The 26,786-nt window shown below is 36.9% G+C and overlaps 3 protein-coding genes across 3 annotated transcripts; all 3 read right to left on the bottom strand.

Moving 5' to 3' along the window:
* Positions 1–1,859: 1,859 nt before the first annotated feature.
* On the bottom strand, positions 1,860–14,474 carry LOC113517973 (uncharacterized). Its single transcript, XM_052901134.1, has 4 exons — positions 12,792–14,474; positions 11,598–11,760; positions 6,710–6,830; positions 1,860–5,171 (listed from the first exon to the last, which is right to left on the bottom strand). The coding sequence occupies exons 1-4, from the start codon at positions 13,919–13,921 to the stop codon at positions 4,948–4,950; spliced, it is 1,638 nt and encodes a 545-aa protein (XP_052757094.1). The 5' UTR covers positions 13,922–14,474; the 3' UTR covers positions 1,860–4,947.
* Positions 14,475–19,546: 5,072 nt separating this feature from the next.
* LOC113514773 (UDP-glycosyltransferase UGT5-like) lies at positions 19,547–26,177 on the bottom strand. Its single transcript, XM_031914524.2, has 4 exons — positions 25,184–26,177; positions 21,779–22,001; positions 20,314–20,533; positions 19,547–19,970 (listed from the first exon to the last, which is right to left on the bottom strand). Exons 1-4 carry the CDS (start codon positions 26,015–26,017, stop codon positions 19,673–19,675), a joined length of 1,575 nt encoding a protein of 524 aa, XP_031770384.2. The 5' UTR covers positions 26,018–26,177; the 3' UTR covers positions 19,547–19,672.
* On the bottom strand, positions 23,083–24,344 carry LOC116413767 (UDP-glucosyltransferase 2-like). Its single transcript, XM_031914525.2, has one exon. The coding sequence runs from the start codon at positions 23,975–23,977 to the stop codon at positions 23,141–23,143; it is 837 nt and encodes a 278-aa protein (XP_031770385.2). The 5' UTR covers positions 23,978–24,344; the 3' UTR covers positions 23,083–23,140.
* Positions 26,178–26,786: the final 609 nt, after the last annotated feature.

The raw sequence follows: 26,786 nt of genomic DNA, 5'->3' as shown, positions 1-26,786 counted from the left end.
TGTATAAGAATGTCTATTCTTATCATAGGTAAAACATAATTTTAATATGCATATTATTCATAAAAAAAGCCAAACCCAATACACACATATATAGTTAAAACGAATGTTTGTATTATGCGAAAATCGAACCCACGACCATTAGAAGGTGAAGCATTGTATTAAACCTTAACCATTCATAAATATATGAAACCTTTCTTAAACCTAATTTAGTTGTTGAATGATTTTGTTTCTTTTACACAAAATTCCAAATTTGAAAGTAACAAAACAGTGTAATAATTAAATTGGTCATTTTGAAGCTTTCAGTTTTTATGAATAAGGGGTTTAGGATATCATATTAAGTGACATTCTTTCTTATTGTTATAGTACATTACTGCAGCGGCCAGCAACTGAGGCATTGATGGACGAACGTACAAATGTGGGCCGAGGCATAGCCGAGGCATACATACGTGAGTCCATCAATACCTAGTTGTGGCCAAGGCTTGTATAGTATTTTTCTCAAACAATGCGCGGAAATCAAAAACACAATTTTACTTTTTAAGCTTAGTGACGAATAACGAATAATAATATTTTTTTTAATAATTTTTTAAACAGCTTTCTATTTTCAAGCCAGTTCGAAATTTAAATAAAACCTTGTATTAGTTACCTCCTTGGTAGCCATGTTTCGAAGTAAAATGTCATTTCATTTTTAAATTACAGGACAGATATGAGTTTACATAGTAATTTATCTGGCCGCAAAACACGACAGATATGGATTTTCATACAACTTTTGCCGGCCGCTGCCCGCATGTATCAGGCCAGTACGGCAATTTTGACTTATCTCGAAGAAGATTGTCAAAATAATGCTCACATTTCCAAGCATGTTTGAGAAAAAACTTTTTGGTTAGTTCAAGACTATGATCCAGCGTGACACCTTTTGTGAGTGTTGCCTAGCAACTGTTGTTGACCTTCGTTAATTACGAAATAGAAAATTTGTTAGATTCTGTATTGCACTTGAAAATTACATTGTTAATGCATTTATAAATATTGTGAGCAAGGGTGGACTTATCCCTGACAGAGATCTCTTCCAGTCAACCCGATACAGTTAGAAAGCATGTTGTTAGCGAGCAATTGAAGTGCTACAACTATTAATATTTAGAGTACATAAACAAATATACAGTTAAATGAAATATTAAGATACATAATAAAATATTACATAAATACATATACTATGAATAAACATAATATCTACCTACTTATACAATGGATGTTAAAATAAATGAATTTACTACCTACAATAGAAATTTAGTTGAATGATTTTAAGGTTTATTTAAACTGTGAGTGATATATATTTTTTTTAATGGGTGAAAATGGTATGGTGACTCCGCCTGCGCTAACAGGATACGCTGGCGGAGCACCAGTGAAGGGTGATAGATGAGAATGAAAACAGGCCAGTTAGCCCATCATGATGAATTCATCAGGAATTAACCATGATAGTTTCCAGGGGGAACCGCGAGGAGGTCGACTAGGTTGGGTATATTGCTAGCAATGGGATTCTCAGTCTCCATTACTAACAATCCCTTTCTCCCCTATGAATTACATTTGCTATGTAAATTTAAAAGTCCATTTTCGGTTCGGTGCCATTTTTTTTAAATAAATACATATTCAGCATTATCATATCAGCTGTTACTGTCCACTGCTGAACATAAGCCTTATTCATAAGTAGAGCTTTGTCAGTAGTTGCCATTCTTGGCAGGCTGGTTGGCAATCGCGGTTAGGCTTTGGTGAAGTTTTAAGATGGTTTAAGTTCTTTTAGTGGCATCTTACGACACCCACGGGAAAGGAAGGGGTGGCCCATTCTATGCTGAAACCATACGGTGGAAATAAACACATATTTATTATTATTATTTATTTATTAAACTTTATTCTTGGCCAACAATTTACATAGGTAAATATTTACAAAGCAATACAAAATATTGTTGTTTTAATACAAAAACACAGAAATGTCTGAATAGTTATAAATTATGCAAAACATTTGCATGTGTCTATACTTATGTATGGTTAACATGGTCATAGACGTATTTAAAGGAGTGGGGGGTGGGGTTTTTTTTTATGGGTGATAATGGAATGGTAACCCCACCCGCGTCGGTATACACCGGCGGGACACCAGTGAAGGATGATAGGTGAGGATGAAGCAGGTCAGTTAGCCCATCGTGATGATGGTTGCACGATGGTTTCTAAGTGGGACTAAGAAGAGGTCCACCTGACAGGGTATATTGCTAGCAATGGGACTAATAGTCTGCGTTACTAACAATCCCTTCCCCAATGGAAAATAATATTAAATATATTAATAATTATGGCAACGATCAACGTTGCCGATCCTGAAGAAATCTCTTTACTCATTAAATTTGAAGCTTCTTCCATATCCTGGGCTGGGCACGGAACACAGATTAAGAACAATTATTTTAATCTGACACAGAATTATTTTAATCTTTACATTTTAGCTTCTTTCCAAAGCCAAATAAATAAAAAACAAAAGTCCTTACTTTTACTGAAGACAATGGGGTCAATTCTGACACTTCTCTAAAGCTTTCTCTCGACTTAATATTTTTTAATTTGTAAATTTCGTTCAAATATTGTTTAATGGACCGTTAGAAATAAAAAATTGACTTAAATCTATTAGAAATATAGTTTATATTGGTCTTTTGAATACAGAATTTGCTATGATATTAAATTGTGTTTTAGAATAGGTAGTTAGGTGCTAGTTGAGCATAGGGGCAAGTTGGGCAATCGAAATAAAAAAAATAATTAATAAATTACTATAAGTTTTGTTGTTCTGTCACTTAAAGACTATAAATAAAGAGCTAATTGTCAAACACATATTTTACTTCATCTCTAGTTAACATTGAACCCATGGTTTGGTTAGACATTCTTAATGCTCAACTTGCCCCATATCCTTGCTCAACTTACCTCACCTATGGGGTACATTGAGCGTACTTGACTTTCTGCATTTAAACAGCTGTAGCTCTTAAATTCGACTTGTTATACAAAAATTACTTTTAGCACTTTTGCTAAGGGATAAATTACTAATCCATCAAGCCGCATAACAACTCATTGAGACTTATCATTGAGGAGCTATATCCGATCAAGTAAAAAATTGCTCAACTAGCCCCGCCCTACTCTATCTATAAAGATATGATGTTTCGGAATTGACCCCATTACCTTTCAGTTGAAAATATTAAAAATAATAAGAAACATATTAACAAATATTTTTACAATTCCAATATCTAAGGCCCCTGTAGGTACAGAGCGTATAAATTTATTGGGGTACTTTTAGCGTGGACAAAAAATGCTGTTTGATTACTACTATTCTATATAAATAGTTTAGTTTGTATTAAGAGATGAAGACATTAGATATTTGAGATACTATTTAAATTATTTTTTTTCTTATTCTAAACTATACAAAAGTACCGTCGAGGATTGTACCTCGAATCGAGAGAGAAGCCTCGAGGGTATTTTTTTTTTATTTAAAACGTATTCAACAATTTCGATTGCGCTTTAAATAAAATTAACATACTAACTTAACTTTCTTATATATAATTAATAAACTGTATTACTAGCGCTAAGCGAGACCTTCTTGGCAAATCTTTATTTTTTATAAAGTAATACAAGGCCAGTATCCCATTAGTGGCTAGATATTACGCAGATGCCACAGATGGTGCTTGACAGAAAGGTAAACAGGTACAAATAATTTATTTATACATTACAAAATTACATTATTATATGTATTACATCTCCAAATTTAGGAATAATAGAATTTTTGTCGTGCCTCTGATCAAACTGTTTATAATTACTCCTCTCCATCCAAAGGTTGCCTGGAAGAGATCGCTTTTAGCGATAAAGTCGCCAATTGTTTTCTCGTTATGATTATTTCTTGTAATTGTTTATATTTATAATAAGTTTACTATTGTAATCTTTTGGAGGAAACAATAAATATTATCTATATATTTATCACTAGTTCAGTATTATATTATAACATTTACATTACTTTATCATATTTTATTTAATTATAAATTTGAGAAAATAGCAAGTATTCTATATAAACAAAAATGTTTAAAAGTAATATTAATTTATAACAATAATAATAAAGTCACTTTAAATCATAACTACATGAACTTGAGAATTAGATTAAATATTATTTATATTTTACGTATATTCCTCATCATTATAGAAACTTCTCTCGGCAAGCCAGTCTTTATTTTAAATGAATTTTTACTCCCCGCATTAGTTACACATACAGGTAATTTATTGTATACAACTGAGCCCAACATATTATTCTAGAGGTACAAAGCTTTATTAATTTAAAAAGTTACATAACTCTTAACACTATACATAAATTAACAACAGGTACAAAATTGACCATTAATAGTCTTAATAAGGACTTGCACAGACAAGGGGCAGTTTTTAGGGATTTTTTAGGGTGAACTTTACTACAGAGAATACGTGATACGGAAAATACCCCCGTATCCATCGTCTGAGTAAATCCTTAAATTTGTAATACGTGAAAGAAATAAGTACTAAGGGCCTGTCCAGTGGCATCAGCATATTGTTTCTATATGTAGCCTTGTTAGGGTACTGGCTTAGCAATACGATGTTAGTACCCCAATAAACATTAGACATAGAGATAGTATAGATACAGACAGTGCCTGATATAAAGGATTATGCCTATTCTGTTGTTTATAGTCACAACAATACAATTCCAAGACCACAATATAGGCCAGAGGTTACAAATTTCATGTAAATTTACAATTGATAATAGACATAACATTAACAGAATTAGGACCTCCTCAGAAGAGGGACAGTCTTTAGGGTACTTTTAGCGTAGATTTTATTTTGCTACAGAAAAGATGTGATACTAAAAGTACCCTCGAGTATTGTTCTTCACCTGAGCAAGTCCTTAAATACTTGATACTAGTACCAAGTGGCTGTCCCCACCCTGTTGTCTGGCGGGTCTCTGGCACAGCAATATGATGCCAGTACCCCAACAGAGGCTAGACCTAAAGATAGTATGCTAACTCCACAGACGGCGCCAGATGTGATATCGTTGACTGGAGACCCTGGCTGCGGCTGGACAGTCAGAAGAATGAGTAGTCCGAACGCGCTGAGCAGGGAAAAAGAAGAAAGAACTATGTATCCTGCAACAATATGGAACAAGGTTTTTAAGTACATCACAGACGGAGCTATAATATGTATATATTAAAACGTGAAGCAAAAACTTTGTACCACTTTTTACGAAAATGCGCGGACGGAGGAGTATGAAATTTGGCATACTTATAGTGTATACAGAGAAGTGCTGAATGTTAATATTTTTTTTTAATTTTGCATGAAAAATGCAATAAATCAATAAAAAAAAAACACATTACACACACTACCATGTATTTGACACACACACACACACATATATACTCTTTTGTTTATAGTTAAAGTCTGCGGTCGAATTGAGAATAGATTAATATTGTTTGTCTGTTAATATTATTTGTCTTTAGTCTCACTGAATGTCAAACGTGACCATAATAAATACATTTATTACAATATATGTTATGGTCGAATTTCGACCACTCGGCGACCACTAGTATAGATTAATACACTAAGATATGTATGTCAATAAGGGTTAAGTCCGACTTCGACCGAGAAGTCAATCCACGAATCCAATCCGGTTGGTCAGCGTTCGGAAAACTACGCATGTTCGCATCCAAAATACCTCAAAATTTGAAGACGAAGGTTTTTATCCAGTGCGAGTTGCCAGTGACGACTTATGGAACCGAAACATGGTCCTACACGATTGCCCGTATGCAAAAGTTTCAAATTACTAAGCGGTCTATGGAGAGGGCTATGCTCGGTGTCTTGTCCACTGCTGAACATAAGCTTATTCCTTATGGGTTTTGCCAGTAGTTGGCACACTTGACAGGCGGATTGGCAATCGCAGTTAGGCTTTAAAGATGTTTTAAGAGGGAGGCATGAGCATCCCTTGCCCTCCCTTAGTCGCCTCTTACGACACCTACGGGAAAGGAAGGGGTGGCCCATTCTATGCCGAGACCACACGACAGATTTCTCTGATTTATATTAATAATTAGTTTTTACGCGTGACTTTGTCTGCGTGACCGGGATATGTTTACTAACTAGGATAAAAAGTAGCCTATATCCTTCTTTAACTTATTATTATATATATATATATTTATATATATATATATATTCTTTTAACTTATTATTATATATATTTCTTCTTTAACTTATTATATATATATATATATATATATATTTCTATGAGACCAATCTGTTAAGTATATTCCTTCAGATAAAAAAGTAACTCTCCAAATCAGAGGGCCTAGCATGAAACGTCTTCTGATATTTCGGGGCCTAACGAAATACAAATTTGATGTTAAAATTACGTAATACGTATCGTTTAAGAATATTAAAAATGATAGAATTTCGTTCCTCTGGACTTTTATGATAGGATTTATGACGAACGAAATGTATTTAGTGGGTCGATATCAATTTGAACATACACACGAGTCCGAAAATTCGGAATTTCATTTCATGGTGGACAAGAGATTACAACTGACATAATATGTCTGACATGTGGTAATAAATATAAAATATATGATAAGTATATTTATGTAACCGACTTCAAAATAAGTCTCCTTTTTTTGAAGTCGGTTTTAATAATAATTACCCGAAACATAATTCCTGTTTGGCAGAAGCTGCTGCCGTCTCGACCTGAACCCGAGTAGACCGAGCAGGAAGCAGGTGAACCCTGCCAGCACAGCGAAGTCCAGGTAATAACGCCGACCCATCTGTAATGAATAAAGAAAAAAAAAATAACTACCATGAGATTAAATTATTGTAGACGTCTTTATATCTTTAACCGACTTTAAAAAGAAAGAGGTTCTCAGTTAAGTTGTATTTTTTATGTTTGTATAACTCCGACAGTTGTAAACCGATTTGGAATTAAAGGATCGTTTATAAAAATAATAAATACAGACATACTTACAGATTGGTCCATTAGAGATTTTCTATAATTTTTTTTTATACAACTTACAATGGCAAACAAGCTGACGGCCCACCTGAGTGAAAGTGGTAACCGTCGCCTATAGACATGAGCAATACCATGGACATAACAGAGTATACTGTTTCGCCCATGATACCCCCCATGCGTTACCATTCCTGAGGACTCAGGTGTTATTCCTCATCGAGGGTATATCGTCTGGTTTTTGGTGGGTACACCCCCACTTTACGGGGGAATTCCCACAGTACCCATTCACCTCCCACAAGGTGTATGGGTCTGCATAAAGCATTTTCCAGACGTTAAAAAAAAAAGGTGTTATTCCTCCGTACCCAGTAAATTCACGCCACATCCCACCCTTCAAACCGAAACACAGCCATGCAAACAGAACTGCTTTACGGTTGAAACACGAATAGGACAGAGGTACCCAAGCAATCGACTTTTGTACAAAGTCTCCCTCTGGTAAATGGGACTTACCTATGGAAATTTTATTAAAAGCATTCAGTAGTTTTCAGTTGTATGGTTTTTAAACCAATATAACTGGATTTGTCACGACTGAAGACGGTTTTTTTTTTGTGGAACACAAACATTCTATTTATTATAATATGTATTTATTATAATATATTTAATATAATAGGGGGACATGGATTGTTAGTAATGGAGACTGAGCATCCTATTGCTAGCAATATACCCAACCAGGTCGACCTCCTCGCGGTTCTCCCTGGAAACTATCATGGTTAATTCCTGATGAATTCATCATGATGGGCTAACTGGCCTGTTTTCATTCTCATCTGTCACCCTTCACTAGTGCTCCGCCAGCGTATCTCGTTAGCGCAGGCGGGGTTACCATACCATTTTCACCCATAAAAAAAAATATGTTGGATAGAGTGTGTGTTAGCTTAAACAGTGTCCTGAAGACAATTGCTGATAAAATGTACTGTCCCATCCTAAAATATTGGGTGGGACAGGTTATCAATGCAAGAGCGTCACGACCGCTCATTTACTAACATAAGTCAATTTATAACTAACAAAATGAGCCTTATGTAGTACATACATAGATATCTGTCACGCCTGTCTCCCATTAGTGTAGGCAGAAACAATGGAACGCCAAATGTTTCGATTCAAACAGACCTCTTTCGCTTCTTCACACATTCATCAATCTATGTAGTCTTATGTAGTCTGATTAAATAAATATTATTGTTATTTATGAAGTCGGTTAAAAATAGTAAATGTTTATACTTTACAGGACACGATAAGGTATATAATAACACATCAATATAAATTTTATCTTGTTATCGACTTTAAATAAAAAGTCGTGGGAAAGCGAAAGGGAATAAGGGAGGTTATTTGCAAATGCGTTATAAATAAACGTCTTATCATTATTTCGCAGTACAGTGAACGAATGTAAACAAAAGGAAGTCAAGTGTGAATCGGATTAGCTCTCTAAGGGTTCTGTACATAGATTTATTTTTAATGGATGATATTGGGAGAGAATTCCCTGTGAGTCCGACGTAGAATAGGTTGCTCTTCTCATGTGGGTGTCGTAAGAGGCGACTAAGGGAACATAATGATCGAGGGATGGGCAGCAGCGTCTCTTTTATAAAATTACTAAAGCCTAACAGCGGTTGCCAGGGGGAAAGGGATTGTTAGTAATGGAGACTGAGAATCCCATTGCTAGCAATATACCCAACCAGGGAGACCTCCTCGCGGTTCCCCCTGGAAACTATCATGGTTAATTCCTGATGAATTCATCATGATGGGCTAACTGGCCTGTTTTCATTCTCATCTATCACCCTTCACTGGTGCTCCGCCAGTGTATCCCGTTAGCGCAGGCGGGGTTATCATACCATTTTCACCCATAAAAAAAAACAGCGGTTGCCAACTCGCCTGTAAAGCGTGGCAACTATTGGCAAACTTCCCGAATAGGGGGAGGTCTGTGTTCAGCAGTGGATAGTAGACGGCTGACATGATGATGATATGTTTTTTTATACAACTTAGAATGGCAAACAAGCTGACGGCCCACCTGATGGAAAGTGGTAACCGTCGCCTATAGACATGAGCAGTACCATGGACACAACAGAGTATACTGTTTCGCCCATGATACCCCCATGCGTTGCCATTCCTGAGGACTCGGGTGTTATTCATCTGTACCCAGTAAATTCACTGTCATATCCCACACTTCAAACCGAAACACAGCCATGCAAACACAACTGCTTCACAGTAGAAACTCGAATAGGACAGAGGTACCCAAGCAATCGATTTTTGTACAAAGTCTCCCTCTGGTTTATAAGTGACTAGCTTTTGTCCGTGACTTCGTTCACGTGAACAGAACGTGCTGGAATAGAATAAGCTACCCCTTCCTTTTGTAAGAGTCGACTAAGAGAGGTCGAGAGATGGACAGCAGCGTCCCTCTTAAAACATCTCTAAAAGCTTAACTGCGGTTGCCAACCCGCTTGCCAAGCGTGGCAACTACGGGCAAAACTCCCCTTACTGGAAAGGCTTATAGCAGTGGGCAGTTAACGGTTGAAATAATAATAAAATAAATACAAACACACAGACACGGGGACGTTACGATGATTACTAGGCATCTTATCTGTAACGGATATCATTTTGGCGTATTTAAAAATTTGATAATATCTATCTAGTTATTATACACTATATGGGATAGCGAAGGAGGTATAGGCCTTTTTTTATACGACTTAGAATAGCAAACAAGCTGACGGTCCACCTGATGGAAAGTGGTAATCGTCGCCTACAGACACGAGCAGTACCATGGACATAATAGTTTATATTGTTTCACCCATGATAACCCCCATGCGTTGCCATTTCTAAGGACTCAGGTGTTATTCCTCCGTACCCAGTAAATTTACGCCATATCCCACCCTTCAAACTGAAACACAGCCATGCAAACACAACTGCTTCATGGTTGAAACACGAATGGGACAGAGGTACCCAAGCAATCGACTTTTGTACAAAGTCTCCCTCTGGTAAAATAATTTTAATATATGTAGTATGTTTGTATGAAAGGCCATGAGAAATGTAAAGTTCTCAATAATACAGCATAAACAAATATATCACGGGTTTGCATACTTGATAACAGTATGTTCTCACTAAAAAACGTTTACTTTTTAGGGTTCTGTTACGGGACGGGTCAGATGAGACGTTTTTTTTTTAAAAAAAAAGGATATTTTAGTTAACACAAGTCTTTAGTCAAAACAAATTTCTTTTACAGATAGGAATTCTACATCTACACTAATATTATAAAGAGGAAAGATTTGTATTTTTGTGTGTATGTATGTTTGTAATGAATAAACACAAAAACTACTTTGCCGATTTCAAAAATCCTATCACCATTAGAAAGCTACATTTACCCTGAGTAACATAGGCTATATTTACTGCTAGAAAAGATTAGGGATCCTTACTAAAACTTTAGTAACGTAACTCAAGGTGTAAAAAAATGCTATGAAATATCTTTGGTCGCGTGCGCTGCGGAAACTATTGGTGATAGAACAAAAGTATGTTCTACAATATTGAAGAAAATATCAATAGCTACAAAAAACTCGGCGATACTATATGTCCAACTATTATCGTTATGTCACAATAACCACTTTTTAAAATGTTGTAAAAAACCCGTGCGAAGTCGGGACGGGCCGCTAGTATATTATAAGATTATAGAAATAATATAACGTCTTGTTCGCTTGAGATTCATCTTTTGTCTTTATAATGAAAAATGTCTGGAAATCGATGCCATGACGTATATACTATTGTTAGTTATTCACGGTCCCGAGAATGCAGTTCTTTTTTTTATACAACTTAGAATGGCAAACATGCTGACGGCCCACCTGATGGAAAGTGGTAACCGTCACCTATAGACATGAACAGTTGTACATAGTTATGGCAGTATGTAACAGTTCCGTAACAAAATTGGACTGGTCGTGGAATGGGCAGTATCGTTCCGAAAGTCTAACTGCGATTTCTTCGTAATAGGTGACAATGGAATGGTAACCCCGCCTGCGCTGTCGGTATACGCTGGTGGGGCACCAGTGAGAGATGATATAATTAGCTCATCGTAATGAATACACCTGGGACCACGTGCAATGTCCACCTGACAGGGTGTATTGCTAGCAATGGGACTGGCAGTCCGCTTTACAACAATATATATATATATATATATATATATATATATATATATATATATATATATATATATATATATATATATATATATATTATAATATATATATTATAATACAATTTTTTTTAATGGGTTATAAAGGTATGGTAACCCCGTCTGCGCTATCGGTATACACCGGCAGGGCACCAGTAAGGGATGATAGGTGAGGATGAAGCAGGTCAGTTAGCTCATCGTGACGAATTCAACAAGAATTAGCCACGATGGCTCCAGGGGGAACCACGTGGAGGTCGACCTGAGAGGGTATATTGCTAGTAATGGGGCTATATGACCCCATTACTAACAATCCCTTTCCTCCATTATCATACATTATTGTTGAAGTTATTTTTTCTGGAACATAAATTATTGTCAAGATAAATCACTCACAGTGTACATCATATAAAAGCTCAAGCCGGTCGTCAGTCCACCACATAGAGTCAGCATCATTGCTGCAATCGTCAGCGAGGCGGTAGCCGCGTTGACCGTCTTCAGATTGTTGTATGATTTGTATGTGTCATCAGAGTACACTGACGACGCCGCCGGCGCTATCCTGAAATCATTATTTTTTTTATACCACTGCAATGGCAAGTAAGCATACGGCCCACCTAATGGTAAGCGGTGGGGGGGACAAGGATTGTTAATAATGAGATCCTATTACTAGTAATATACCCTAACAGGTCGACCTCCACGTGGTTCCCCCTGGAAACTATCATGGTTAATTCCTGATGAATTCATCATGACGGGCTAACTGGCCTGTTTTCATTCTCATCTATCACCCTTCACTGGTGCTCCGCCTGCGTATCCCGTTAGCGCAGGCGGGGTTACCATACCCAGCCCATTATGATGAATTCATCAGGAATTAACCATGACAGTTTCCAGGGAGAACCGCGAGGAGGTCGACCTGGTTGGGTATATTGCTAGCAATAGGATTCTCAGTCTCCATTACTAACAATCCCTTTCCCCCACTGCAAGCAGGTTGCACTCGTGTTATTGTATACATATGTCACTGGATTTCAAATGGGATACCACAGAGATGACCGTATTTGACAAATTGTTTATTTTATTTTTTTTTGTTTTATTTCCTTACAGGATACATCCCAATACGATATGGTACAACAAAGCACATTGGTTTAGATTTTACAATGACTTTTTGAATTTAGTAAATATTCCAACCCTTGTGAATTCCATCAGAGAATATATAAAGAGACTGTAATGTGTTTAAATTTATCTGTTCACTGCTGATCATAAGTCACCCCTTTGGGGGGTTTTGTCAGTATTTGCCACGCTTGGCAGGCGGGTTGGCAACCGCAGGTAGGCTTTAGAAATATTTTAAAAGGGACGCTGCTGCCCGTTCTTCGCCCTCCCTTAATTGCCTCGAAATAAGGTTGTCTTGAAAAGATTGCTCTCAGCAATAAGACCGCCTCACTGTACTTATACAACTGTATCGTTGTGTTTGTAAATTGTCTTACTTATTCCCTATATTGTATAATGCAAATAAAGTATACTAATTCATTCATATTTTCTAAAGGTCAACAAAGTTATTTAAATTAATAAAAAAGAAAAAACTAAATACTATATTACCTGGGCATTATAACAGCAGTGGTTCTATCCTTTTTCGGCTCTCTCATTCTTCTACTCTCCCTGCTAGAATTTCTTCTATCCAAATCCAAACTTCTGTCGTGACTTTTCTCCCTAAAACTCGTAACGAAAACATCTGACCTATTAAATTCATCCGCCAACCCATAATTTAACTTCTGCTGAGCTTTAGGTGAAATTGGCGACGTTGCTAAACTTCTTGACGCCAAATTAGCGCACGATTTAGAAGGAGTCACCCCTTTTGTTGGTGTGCTCGAGACAATCTTTTTCGGAGTGCCCGCATATCTGTTTGAGCTTTCAGAAGACTTATTAGGCGTCACTCTAACTGACGGTTGACTGGCGTAGCTTTTTAATTTCCTCGGCGTAGAAAGCAACTCGTGGAGCTTCTGTGTAGCTATCAGATCCTTTCTTGACATCATTGGTGATGAAAACGTGACGTTACTCTTTCTAACTGGTTCCTCGTCGTCGGACGGGACAATTGCATATCTATGGGTCTTCCCATTAACAGTTTTAACTATTTCAGTTGGTATCTCCTTCAATTCGTTATCATCAGGTGCATCGACATTATACTCTTCTATTTCTGTTACGTCTGCTTCGACTATGCGCTTTTTCGTTGGTGAATAGTCAACTAAATCATCAATGTCATCAGGAATAACTTCATACCTGTGTTTGTATCTACTATCTTCTAATCCATCGTCACTTTCGGCGTTCCTATCGTATTTTGTTATTCTCTTTTGTCTGAATTCTGCCATTTCTAAGTCCTCACTTCTTGTTCTACATCTCACTGTGGCACGTGTAGGTTTATATACAAGAGAAGATTGTCTATAGAAGTTTCTGGGTTGGAATTTTAACGGTTTTGGTGGTAATTCGGGAGGCTCGTCTCTGTTCCGTCCCGCCGGTGACATTCTCAAGGGATTATCAGAAATATCCGTTCTCACTATTCTGTTATTTGGTTCAGAAGGTTTTCTAGGTGAATTAGCACCCAGTGGTGGCATTCTTTGCCTGTTTGGTGACACGATTTTCGTCACACATGATTTCTGTGCGAACAAAACTTCGCTTTGCGCACAGAATGCTGGATTCGAGTAATATTTGTAGACGATTTTAGGCGATTCCATCGTTTAAGCGTAAGATTTCCCCCGTATTCTTCGACAGTGTGCTTCAAACCATAATTCCTGTTCTTGCAGTGTTCATTCACCGTGACCGTTCAGGTCATGGTTTTTTATGAATAATTTTATAATCACTTCGTGTTTTAAACACTAATCACTATACACTATAATACATAAAGTTAACACTATTATTATTTAAAAAAAAAAAATTAATTTATGAGAAATTAACATTAACGTGCATTCGCTGTAACGGCCATTTGAAAACTGCGATCATGTTCCCTTTTTAAAAAACTTAGGGTCGGAAACGGCGCGAGCGCACCCCTGCGCACGGCACGAGCTATTCGAATTCCAACATCAAAGTTCAAATAGATTTATGCAACTGTATATTGTAATGTTTTGGACATAAGACTGAAATTCAATTGTATTAAAACTGTTAAGTTTTAATATTTATTTTTATTGGTGTAATATAAAAAGGTGGGAAAGGAATATAAGTGTGGCAGTAAAATGGGTTTTATGTACATTGTATAAGGATGTTTTTTGAATGAATTTAGCTTTGTGCAATTATTGAATGAGTGACGGAAAGTTTCTGTATAGGGTGAGGGTGAGTAAGAGAGCGATTCCGTTATAAGTAAGTACCTTTAAGTGAACATTTATATAGACAACCGGACTCCATTTCACGACACTAAAGTTGACGATGATGATATCAGCTGTACTGTTCACTGCCCTCACCCTCCCCCTTCACCATAAGGGGGTTTTGCCAGTAGTTGCCACACTTGGCAGGCGGGTTAGCAACCGCAGTTAGGCATTGGTGATGTGTAAAGAGGGATGCTGCTCATCCTTCGCCCTCCCTTAGTAGCCTCTTACGACACTCACGGGAAAGGAAGGGAAGGTTTATTCTATTTTTTTTTATACAACTTAGAATGGCAAACAAGCTGACGGCCCACCTGATGAAAAGTGGTAACCGTCGCCTATAGACATGAGCAGTACCATGGACATGACAGAGTATACTGTTTCGCCCATGATACCGGGACTATGCCGGGACCACACGGCAACCTAATATTAGCTTATTTATAATAGATAGATACTATTTATTGTTTCATCCAAACGATTATAGCTGTAAATGTATTATTAATACAAACAAATGTAACTGAGAAAATAATGGACTGCCTTATCTATGTATCTATACTTATAATAAATCTGTAGAGAGGTCAATTCTGTACAAGAAATATATTTCCAAAATAACTATCAGCGGGTGATTAGTGATCGATACTGATGCCAAAAATGCAATCAGTAAAATTTTTGTCTGCCTGTCTGCATGTTCGTTATAGAAACAAAAACTACTCGACGGATTTTAACGAAACTTGGTACAATTATTCTTCATATTCCTGGGCAGGTTATAGTATACTTTTCATCACGCTACGATCAATAGGAGCAGAGCAGTGAAGGGAGATGTTAAAAATGTCCACCCGTGCGACGCCGGGACGGGCAGCTAGTTGATAATATAAGTAGATACTAATAGTAAAGTTTATGCAAATACATTAATTTATCGTCGTGGAGGTATTTTTTTATTGGATGAAAATTATATGGTAACCAGAGGGAGACTTTGTACAAAAGTCGATTGCTTGGGCACCTCTGTCCCATTCGTGTTTCAACCGTGAAGCAGTTGTGTTTGCATGGCTGTGTTTCGGTTTGAAGGGTGGGATATGGCGTGAATTCACAGAGTACAGAGGAATAACACCTGAGTCCTCAGGAATGGCAACGCATGGGGGGTATCATGGGCGAAACAGTATACTCTGTTATGTCCATGGTACCGCTCATGTCTATAGGCGATGGTTACCACTTTCCATCAGGTGGGGCGTCAGCTTGTTTGCCATTCTAAGTAGTATATAAAAAAAAAAAACTCCGCCTACGCTAATGGTATACGCTGACGAGGCATCAGTGAGGGATGATAGGTAACGATGAAAGCAGGTCAGTCGTGACCAAATCAGTAAGAACTAATTAATTAGTAAATATTGTAAAACTCCGGAGAGAGCCTGGAGATCTGTAGTACAGGTTTCGACCTAGTTCAGACTCCAGACTCTCACTAGGATAATAATTCTAAGTTAAAATACTAAATAGTCACACAATGTAAAATATAAAAAAAAAAAAATATGACCAAGTTGGTTTCCAGGCGGATCCGCGTGGTGGTCGACGTGACAGGGTTTAATGCTAGCAATGGAGTCGCTAGTTCCCATTATAAAGTATACCATTACCCCTGCCGTAGAAGGTTTTTTTTTTCATTGAAACACAAACGGAATTATGTCTCACAAATAAATACGTTATACAGGGGGAAAGGGATTGTTAGCAATGGAGACTGAGAATCCTATTGCTAGCAATATACCCAACCAGGTCGACCTCCTCGCGGTTCTCCCTGGAAACTATCATGGTTAATTCCTGATGAATTCATCATGATGGGCCAACTGGCCTGTTTTCATTCTCATCTATTACCCTTCACTGGTGCTCCGCCAGCGTATCCCGTTAGCGCAGGCGGGGTTACAATACCATTTTTATCCATCAAAAAAATAAAATACGTTATACAAAATTTGTTTTGAAAAGAAAGTGTTTACAGCAATAAAACCTCCATACTGTATTTGAACAAGTGCACCTATAGTATGTTTACGTCTTAAATTGTATAGATAGAGTGTCTCCAAACAAATGCTTCGAGAAAAACGGCTCAACTTTCTCATACAATTTCGCGTGATAAATAGTTACGAGCGATTCCTTTATAACTTCTATATTTATTTTGTTTTATAATTTTTGCATCTTTTTTTAATGCGTAAACACTCATTTTATTGTATAAAGATTGTGTAAAGAGTGTGATATATAGCTGATCATCCTTCGCCCTCAAAAAGCTGAAAACGTTAGTAGCCTCTTATATAATCTAAGACACTCACGGGTTAAGGAAGGCTCCTGAAGGTTTTTGATTCTATTTTTTTTTTTTTTATACAACTTAGAATGGCAAACAAGCTGACGGTCCCCCTGATGGAAAGCGGTACCCGTCGCCTATAGACATGAGCAGTACCATGCACATAACAGAGTATACTGTTTCGCCCATGATACCCCCCATGCGTTGCCATTCCTGAGGACTCAGGTGTAATTCCTCTGTACCCAGTAAATTCACGCCATATCCCACCCTTCAAACCGAAACACAGCCATGCAAACACAACTGCTTCACGGTTGAAACATGAATGGGACAGAGGTACCCAAGCAATCGACTTTTGTACAAAGTCTTCCTCTGGTATATTTATATACCTATATATACCAGTTCACTCTCAGGATGATACTCATAGTTCGAGCTTTGGTAGGCTGCGATAATGAGCGCTTCCGGTGAGCCGTATGCTTGTTTGCCACTTCTAGTGTATAAAAAAAATATTTATTATAAGCAACACGACTAACATTACAAAAACAATATTATTATTAAGTTGAACTAGAATGTGTGTGTAATTTATTCCCTGTTTCTATGTGTGCGTGTGTGTGTGAGTGTGTATGTGTGATTATAAGGGCACGTGCTCACCCGTAACGGTCGCTCGCAGCTGCGTCGCAAGCGCCAGCTGCGAGCAGGGCTCGCGCAACAATGGCAACATTTAATAAAATAACAGATCATTTCCACAAATGAATAATTAAAAATCGTGTGAAAAAAATACAGGCTTCAACCATCACAAAAAATTAGGTTCTTCGATTAAAACCCAAAGTACTGGAACGATTTTGATGAAATTCTTTTGGGACGAATTTGAAAGTATGTATATCCAATTCAGTTACAAAAAAAAAAAGATATTTTCCAAATCGGTTTATAAATGACGGAGTTTTTTTTTTGATGGGTGAAAGTGGAATGGTAACCCAACCTGCGCTATCGGGATACGCTGGTGGAGCACCAGTGAAGGGTGAACGATGAGAATGAAAACAGGCCAGTTAACCCATCATGATGAATTCATCAGGAATTAACCATGACAGTTTCCAGGGGGACCGCGACATCGACCTGGTTGGGTATATTGCTAGCAATGGGATTCTCAGTCTCCATTACTAACAATCCCTTTCCTCCCCAAAATGACGGAGTTATGAGGTAAGAAATCTGCTTTTTTTGAAGTTTCCTGAAAAATAATTAATTCGATATTCAAATAAATTTCTTTTAATTTTATTAATGTATTAATTAATAAAACAATCAAAATATAGATAGATCATATTTTAGCGATAAGGTCGCTCATTTTTGCTTCTTTATCTTGTTTTTATGTAATTAATTATTAGTTTTTATTATGTGCAGAGGGAGACTTTGTACAAAAGTCATTCGCTTAGGCGCCTCTGTCCTATTCATGTTTCTACCGTGAAGCAGTTGTGTTTGCATGGCTGTGTTTCGCTTTGAAAGGTGGGATATGGCAGTGAATTTACAGTGTACAGAGGAATAACACCTGAGTCTTCAGGAATGGCAACGCATGGGGGGTATCATGGGCGAAACAGTATACTCTGTTATGTCCATGGTACTGCTCGTGTGTATAGGCGACGGTTACCACTTTCCATCAGGTGGGCCGTCAGCTTGTTTGCCACTCTTAAGTTGTATAAAAAAAAATCATATTTATATTTATTCATATTTAAAATGTTTACGTTATCTGAATATCGATCGATTTAAAAACGGGTCCCTGTCCGTACACAATGTTGACATTGTTCCATCGAATATCGTGCATTAATCAATATTATTTGACCTTAAACCTAATAATAAACATAAACATACTAATATTATCTAAATGCGAAAATAATTCTGCAGTAAGAATATCGTTTTTTTATACAACTTAGAATGGCAAACAAGCTGACGGCCCACCTGATGGAAAGTGGTAACTGTCGCCTATAGACATAAGCAGTACCATGGATATAACAGAGTATACTGTTTCGCCCATGATACCGCACATGCGTTGCCATTCCTGAGGACTTAGGTATTATTCCTCTGTACTCTGTAAATTCACTGCCATATCTCGCTCTTTAAACCGAAACACAGCCGAGAAGAAAGAGATTGCTAGTAATGGGGAAGATAGTCCTCATCGCTGTCAATATACCTTATCAGGTCGACCTCCACACGGTTCCCCCTGGAAACCATCGTGACTAATTTATCGTTGAATTTGCACAATGGGCTGATACTGATAACGTAGGCGGGGTTACCATTTCATTATCATCCATTAAAAAAGTCTTATTTCTTTGGAATGGCAACGCCTGAGGTACCAGGGTACCATGAGCATTGCAATGTATTTTCCAGTATAACATGGTGCTGTTCATATCCACAAGTGAAGGTTTTTTTTTAATGGGTGATGATGGTATAGTAACTCCGCCTGCGCTATCGGTATACGCTGGCGGGGCATCAGTGAGAGATGATAGGTGAGGATGAAAAGACATATCAGTTAGCCCATTGTGATAAAAGCACTTGGAATTCAGCACGATGGTTTGCAGGGGAAACCATGTGGAGGTCGACCTGATTGGGTATATTAGCTAGCTATAAGGCTTTTAGTGTCCATTGTTAACAATCCCCCCCCCCCTCCCTCCCACAAATGAGAGTTAGCACTAACCATCAGGTGGGCTCTCAGCTGGTTTGCCATTCTGAGTATCATTAAAAAAAACAACAATTAACTATTTTGAAAATTTTAGTTTTTACAGTTACCATTGTATAAAACGGTAACGACATTATGGTATATAAATACTTTAAATTTACCATATTTAAGACAATAAAAAAAAACGTATGCTTTAAACGATTTTATACTTTTGAAAACCAACTGAGTTCTTTAAGAAGTTGAAAATAAATAACAGCAAATAATAAAGGCACAGATAAACAAGGGTAATGCTGAAGAGGCATATGGTAATAAAGATAGCAAGCAAGTCCAGTTCGTAGTAACGCGCCCAGTGCATGTTGGCGGCGGGCGCGCGCAGATACGGCGCGCCCGCGTGCCGCAGCACGTGCTCCGTCCACCACACGGCGCGCGCCAGCGGCGGCAGGCGCTCGTCGTGCAACTTCACGCTCAGTCGTTGCACATTGTCACGGTAACTGGTTAAGAGAAACATGGTTTATTTTTTTTTATACCACTGAGGTAGCAAACAAGCACGGCCTATCTGATGGTAAGCTGTTACCGTAGCCTATGAACGCCTGCAATACCAAGGGACTAAACGTGCGCGTTTCCGACCCTCAAGAAATTTCTTTACCCCCTTTAGAAGAACCCCATGCAGGCCTTACAAACACAGTGTTTTGGCGGAAACATGAGTGAACCATGGCTCCTGTAATTAGTTGATCGTTGCGATAAATTATATTTAAAAGAATTAATTTCATTGAGCAATTGAGTAAACAACCAGAGTGTCGAGTAATGCAGTCCAAACATTTAAAACGAGCTTACCTTTTGTCGTTCAAAAGAGTAAGAATGGTTTCTCCAAATTTCTCTTCGTTTAACGTCTTGAGGTCTTGTCTTAGGCCTATTTTTAGTCGAATGTAATTCTCCACATTATAGAACTGGTCTATATTAAGTGGCATGCCAAGTAATGGTACACCAGCAAATATGGCTTCTTGTGTTGACTGTAGACCGCCTTGAGTTATGAATAACTTCACTTTTGGATGTCCTAAAATCAGACAATAATATTTCAAGCTGCGTGCTCCAACATACCGCAATGAATCCAAATCTTCCCTTTACAGTGTCAATCTGTCAATATTTTTAAAGATCTCCCCACTATCTTTTGTCCCACTCATTCGCTCTTTCTACATCTTCTTTTTATTTAAGAGTTTCCTCTTGTCGATGCAACTAATTCATGCATCTTCCTCCAGCCAGCTCTATCCCAGGCTATATCCTTTATTTCCCTATACGACATGACGCCTAGTGTTTCCTTTATCTGTCCCATATAGTTAATCCTCGATCTTCCTCTTAATCTAATTTTAAATTTAAAATAAAATTTAGTTAAAACTCTACATATAGACTTTTAATTAAATTTTTCAAACATTTCCTTTTACACAGACCTTGTCTTGATAAATACAACAAAAAAGAATTTGCAAAATTATCGCAGCTGTTCTGAAGTGACGCATTTACATAGCTGTAAATGCAGATAAGTTAAAATTAAACAAAAATAGCTTTCAGAAAAACACTTTGTTGCTATTTTAAGATACCAGCTAACTTACTTTAAGATACAATACTTGACGAAGAAATAAACACGTATATACATATGATTAGCAACAAAAAATATCTATTTTCAATGCTGCTGACGAATTAATTAATGAATGCTTAATTTTAAACTTGTTGTTAACATATATTTTAAGTACACAATCCACGTCGAAACGTCGGCAATAAAGAAGCAGGTATAAGAATATTTGTTTGTTCGTTTGTAGTTCTTTCCTTTATAGAAAGCTAAATTTTCAAAGTGTAACAGGCTTTATATTATTTTTGAAAATTTTATTCATCCGTGCGATATGATTTTGCTTTTATAAGGGCTTTCTTCTTCAGGTATATCCGCTCTATCGGTAGGTATATCTACCCTAAATTAATTTCTCAAATAGTTTTATTTACTTTCCTTAGACATGATTGTATGATTTTAAGATCCAATCAATCTCATAATACAGCTGTTGACAATAAACCGTCCACTGCTGAACAAAGGCCTCTTCTATAAGTGTGCTTTCTCCAGTAGTTGCCACGTTTGGCTGGCAGGTTGGTAACTGCTGTTAGAAATTGGTGATATTTTATAAGCGACGCTGCTACTTATTCCTCAAGCTCGACCATTAGGTTTCCTTAGTCGCCTCTTACGACACTCACGGAAAAGGAAGGGGCAGCCCAGTCTTTGCCGGGATTACATGACGAAGATATAATAAAAACCACTAACTTAATAAAGCCTCTTGCGGTAACCACTTTGATATCATGATGTTCCCACTGCGTCCAGGCAGCTCGTCTTCATTCCATTTCCAGATCACCTGGTAGGGCAGTCTGGACAGCACGTTCACCATCATTTGTAATTGTTTTGCTGGTATAGTGGACGTTTCCACATTGGTGCCAAAACTTATGTAAATCACGTCATTAGGTAAGGAGTCCAGATATGTTTTCAAGTCCTGTAATTTTAAAATAAATAAGTGAATCTAGAGAGACTTTGCACAAAAGTCGTCTAAATTCGGTAATGGCCGAATAGTTTCGAAGACAATAGGAGCCCTTATTGGAGCGTGATTCACAACTGTGTAATTACACTACAGCAAGGGTGGCTAACTGGTCGATCGCGACTAGTCCAGTTGATAGTGGCAAGACATAAAATAAAATATTTTGCTAATCTAACGGAAGATGCTCAGATGCAATGCTCACACTAATATAAATAAGTAGTTACTAAGAATAATTTTCTGTTTTATGTTTTCCCTCTAAATAAAATAAAATTTACTACAATACTACATAATCGTGTATTGCACTAGGTTGTTTGTTTGTGATTTTAAGAAGTATGTAATTGGTAGATCGCACAAGGTTTCGTCAGTAAACAGTAGATCTTGGGTCTAGACAAGCTGGCAAAGTTGGCCCTGCACTACAGTATGACTTACGATAGTTATTTTTCTACAAAAGTCGTCTACTGCCATACGTCTGTTTCACTTGTGTTAGTGCCGTGATGCAGTTGTGCTGGCTTGGTTATTTTGATTTGATGGGTAGAATATGTAAAATAGTAAATACAGTGAAATTACTAGATACGGAGGTTAACACGATAGTTCTCAAAATGGCGAAGCATGGCGATAATGATGATATCAGCCATTACTGTCCACTGCTGAAAATAGGCCTCCCCTATTGAGAGGTTTTGCCAGTAGTTACCAAGCTTGGCAGGCGGATTAGCAACCGCAGTTAGGTTCTGGTGATGTTTTAAGAGGGATGCTGCTCTCTATCCCTCGACCGTTAAATTCCTTTAGTCGCCTCTTACGACACCCACAGGAAAGGAAGGAGTGGCCCTTTCTACGCCGGGAGTACATGGCGAATGGCAAAACATATCACAGTATATTCTGTAATTATAATCTCTTTTGGTTTTATTTATTTATTTATACTTTATTGTAAAAAAATATGTAAGAGGTAATCAAATGTATAAAGGCAAGCTTAACTATAAAAGGGTTCTCTTGCAGCAAACTCAAAACGGAAAGGAGCAAGGGTTTAATTTATTTGTTTAAATATGAGTACATACCATTAAGTTGTAAGTTGTAAATCATTCAAGAAAAACAGCAAAATTTTATCTCACCTTTGGCAGTTCTCTTTCTATATTTATATGAATACCACCCACATGTATTAAATTAGGTGGCGTTGGTATAAACATTTCCCAGGCACGATGCACATCTACTAGCAAAATATCTACTTTCATATTCAATTCGTTAATACTAGGAATATTTGCACCGAAATGTTTACGCAAAAGTACATCGTTTTCATTGTCCTTACTCTTATGCATATTAGTATAAATATAATTATCATACAATGTAGTAATTCTACCCCAAAATGTGTGATCATTAGGTTTCGGGTTGAACATGTTTGGATTTAATACTGGATGTTGAAATGCACCCATATCTTCATATACAGAGAATCCTGAACCGAATGAGTTGAACCTAATAATTGGTACGTCAAATTTGTATGCAAACGCTATACTCGGTCTGAACCATCCCTCTAAGATCAACAAATCGAATTTAGTGTTTTGATCTTTTATAATTTCATTCACATCTTCTAACTCCAAATATTCATAGAACAATTTATTAATAACACCAATATGATTTCTTAATACTACTTTAGCATCTGAATCCTTGCTAATGCCCGCAGGTGTAGGTTTCTTCTTCCATCCCTCACGGGATTTTTGTGTTACATCAATTTCTGTATAGTTTTCCGGTGCTTGGCCCTTTCGGAAAACAGGACTTGGTGTGATGACAACTAATTCGTGTCCTCGTCTCGCCAATTCGAGTGTTAAAGAGCGGAAAACTATTTGATGGCTCGTCGCTGGCGCTACAAAAACAGCTAGAATTCTCGCTGCGTTTGTGATTAAGATGCTTGATAAAAATACATTAATTGCTAATAATAGCTTCATTATTTTTATGCTGAAGATTTTAAATTTATTTCTTTTGTCTCAAGAAGCACGATGCTAATACTAAAACTGTTTAGTAGAAATTACGTTTATTTGGAAGGTGTCACGATAAAACTGAATGTTCATTAACGATGTATTAAGTTTCACATTAACATTCAATTAATTTATTTATTTCGTGAATTAAAATTCGAAAATGTCTTACCTTTCTATTATTTTCTTATTTAACTGTATTTATTCAAGTGTATTAAACACTTACACTATACAATACAAATGTTTACCCGCGACTTCGTCCGTGATCGGGATATGTTTATTGATCGGGATAAGAAGTAGCCTATGTCTTACTCTATCACAAGATATAAAAAAAATTTTATTGAAAACTCAACTTATATTTGAAAAAAGCAACAGCTGTATTTCTCGCCCGTTCTTCTCAGTTAAAATTATATTCCATAATTGGGCGGTAGTTTATAGAAATATTTAAAGTTTACTTAAATAAAAATAATTTTTAAATTTTTCCAAAAATTCACATCTCTCTTAAGGAGAGGAGATGGCAAACTAGCCCCCGGCAGAAACACAGTCGGTCTGGGTTCAGGGCCCCAGGGAGAGAAACCGGCGTACAATGCGGGCAGAATCTAAGAGCACCGCTTTTTGCATCTTTCCCGGGAGTGAGCCGCCTCGGAATCCTAACCGTCTGAGATGTTGTTCCAGGCTTATTATTTTTATAATACGTGTATATAAAACACATAAATGTGATAAAAGGGGACAATTTAATAAAACATTTTGGCATGGCTTTTAACTTCGCCAACAAAAGAATGGAGTTTTGAATGAGTGCTAATTTCGTAGATAATCTTGTAATTTATTGAATTAAATTATTAAGAATAATTGTACCAAGTTTCATTAAAATCCGTCGAGTAGTTTTTGTTTCTATAACGAACATACAGACAGACAGACAAAAATTTTACTGATTGGATTTTTGGCACCAGTATCGATTACTAATCACCCCCTGATAGTTATTTTGGAAATATATTTCATATACAGAATTGTATACTCGTATATATATATATATATATATATATATATATATATATATATATACTAATATGAAAATATGAAAAAACAAAAGAAATACAATAATGCCATTTAAAGTATACAGCAAGCACAAATTAAGGAAATTTAATAAATCTCCATTTAGTGAAAACAAAAACAACTCACATTCGGGAGTTCCTTTTCCACATTTAAATGAATACCAGCAACATGTATCAGATTGGGCGGTGTCGGAGTATACATTTCCCAAATACGAGGCACATTCATCATCAGAACATTTACATTTTGGTTCAAGTCATCTAAACTTGGTATATCAGCACCGAAATGTTTTTTTAAACGATCTTCGTTTTCTTTATCACGAGACTTATGTATTTTAGCGTAAATTAAACTGTCGTACAACGCAGTGATCTGACCCCAAAACGTGTTGTCTTTCAGTGTCGTGCCACACATTTTCGGACTAAAAACCGGATACTGAATCGCACCATTATCTTCATATTCAGTAAAACATGAACCAAAAGAACTGAATCTTATAACTGGTATGTTGAACTTGTGAGAAAACGCGACACTAGGTCGAAACCATCCTTCAACGATTAGTAAATCGAACTTAGCGTTTGGATCATGTAATATCTTATTTACTTGTTCATCTTCTAAATATTCATAAAATAGATCAACGATAATATCCAATTGTGCTGATATAACATTTTTTAAATCTGAAACACTGCCGTGACCGGAATTCATTGGTTTCCTACTCCACGCCTCCCGACATTTGTCGGATACATCGATCTCTTTGTAATTGTCTGGTGTTTTGCCGTTCTGGAAAACAGGATGCGGTGTGATCACGACCAATTCATGTCCACGCTTCGCCAACTCCAACGTCAGAGTGCGAAAAATTACATGATGACTTTTTGCTGGTATAACAAACACTGCTAAAATCCTTGCCGACTTCGTTTCTGATAAGCTTGTTAACAGCACAATCGTTGGTAAGAGATACGAGTATTTCATCTTTGAACTGTGTGCTCACTGAATAGAGTAGTCGTTAGATGTATCTGTTCCTACTGTAAAATTTAACTTTAATAATCTAAAAATACCAACAAGAAACACTTGTACGCTCTTATGTATCTACAGGTGTTTACTGTTGTTCATACAATAATGGAAATGACTAGTGTTGCACAGAGCTACCTGTTCCGTAACGGTATTGGTCAGATTTTTGCAGTTTCAATTGGTCGACATTACAACTGCTTCCGAGAATTTATTTTTCACTATATAAATAAAAGAATTTATTATAGTTATGTTTTACATTCAGTAAAACTAGTAGAAAAACAATATTCATTTATTCTCATTTTAAACACAAATTTTAATAACAAACAAAAGAGTATATGTATACGCATGTGTGTGTCGAATACAAGGAAGCGTGTAATGCTTTTTTAATCATTTAATCTATTTTTATGCATAATTAAAAAAAAATATTATCATTTTGCACTTCTTCTCTATATAAACTATAAGTGTGCCAAATTTCATACTCCTCTATCCGCGCAGTTTTCGCAAAAAGTGATAGTAAGTTTTTGCTTCACGTATTAATATAGGTATCAGCAACATGTATCAGATCGGATGGTGTCGGAGTATACACTTTTCATATACGATGTACATTTATCAGCAAACATCACCGAAATCTCTTTTCAAGCGTAGTTTTGTTTATTTCGAGATTTGTGCACATTTGCATGAATAAACCTGTCGTACAACGCAGTGATCTTACTCCGAAACAAGTGATCGT

Source organism: Galleria mellonella, unplaced genomic scaffold (genome assembly GCF_026898425.1).
Source record: "Galleria mellonella isolate WM207_F2 unplaced genomic scaffold, CSIRO_AGI_GalMel_v1 utg746, whole genome shotgun sequence".
Classification (NCBI taxonomy): Eukaryota; Metazoa; Arthropoda; class Insecta; order Lepidoptera; family Pyralidae; genus Galleria; species Galleria mellonella.
Note: the sequence above shows the minus strand (reverse complement) of the source record. Positions and strands in the feature narration are given on the sequence as shown.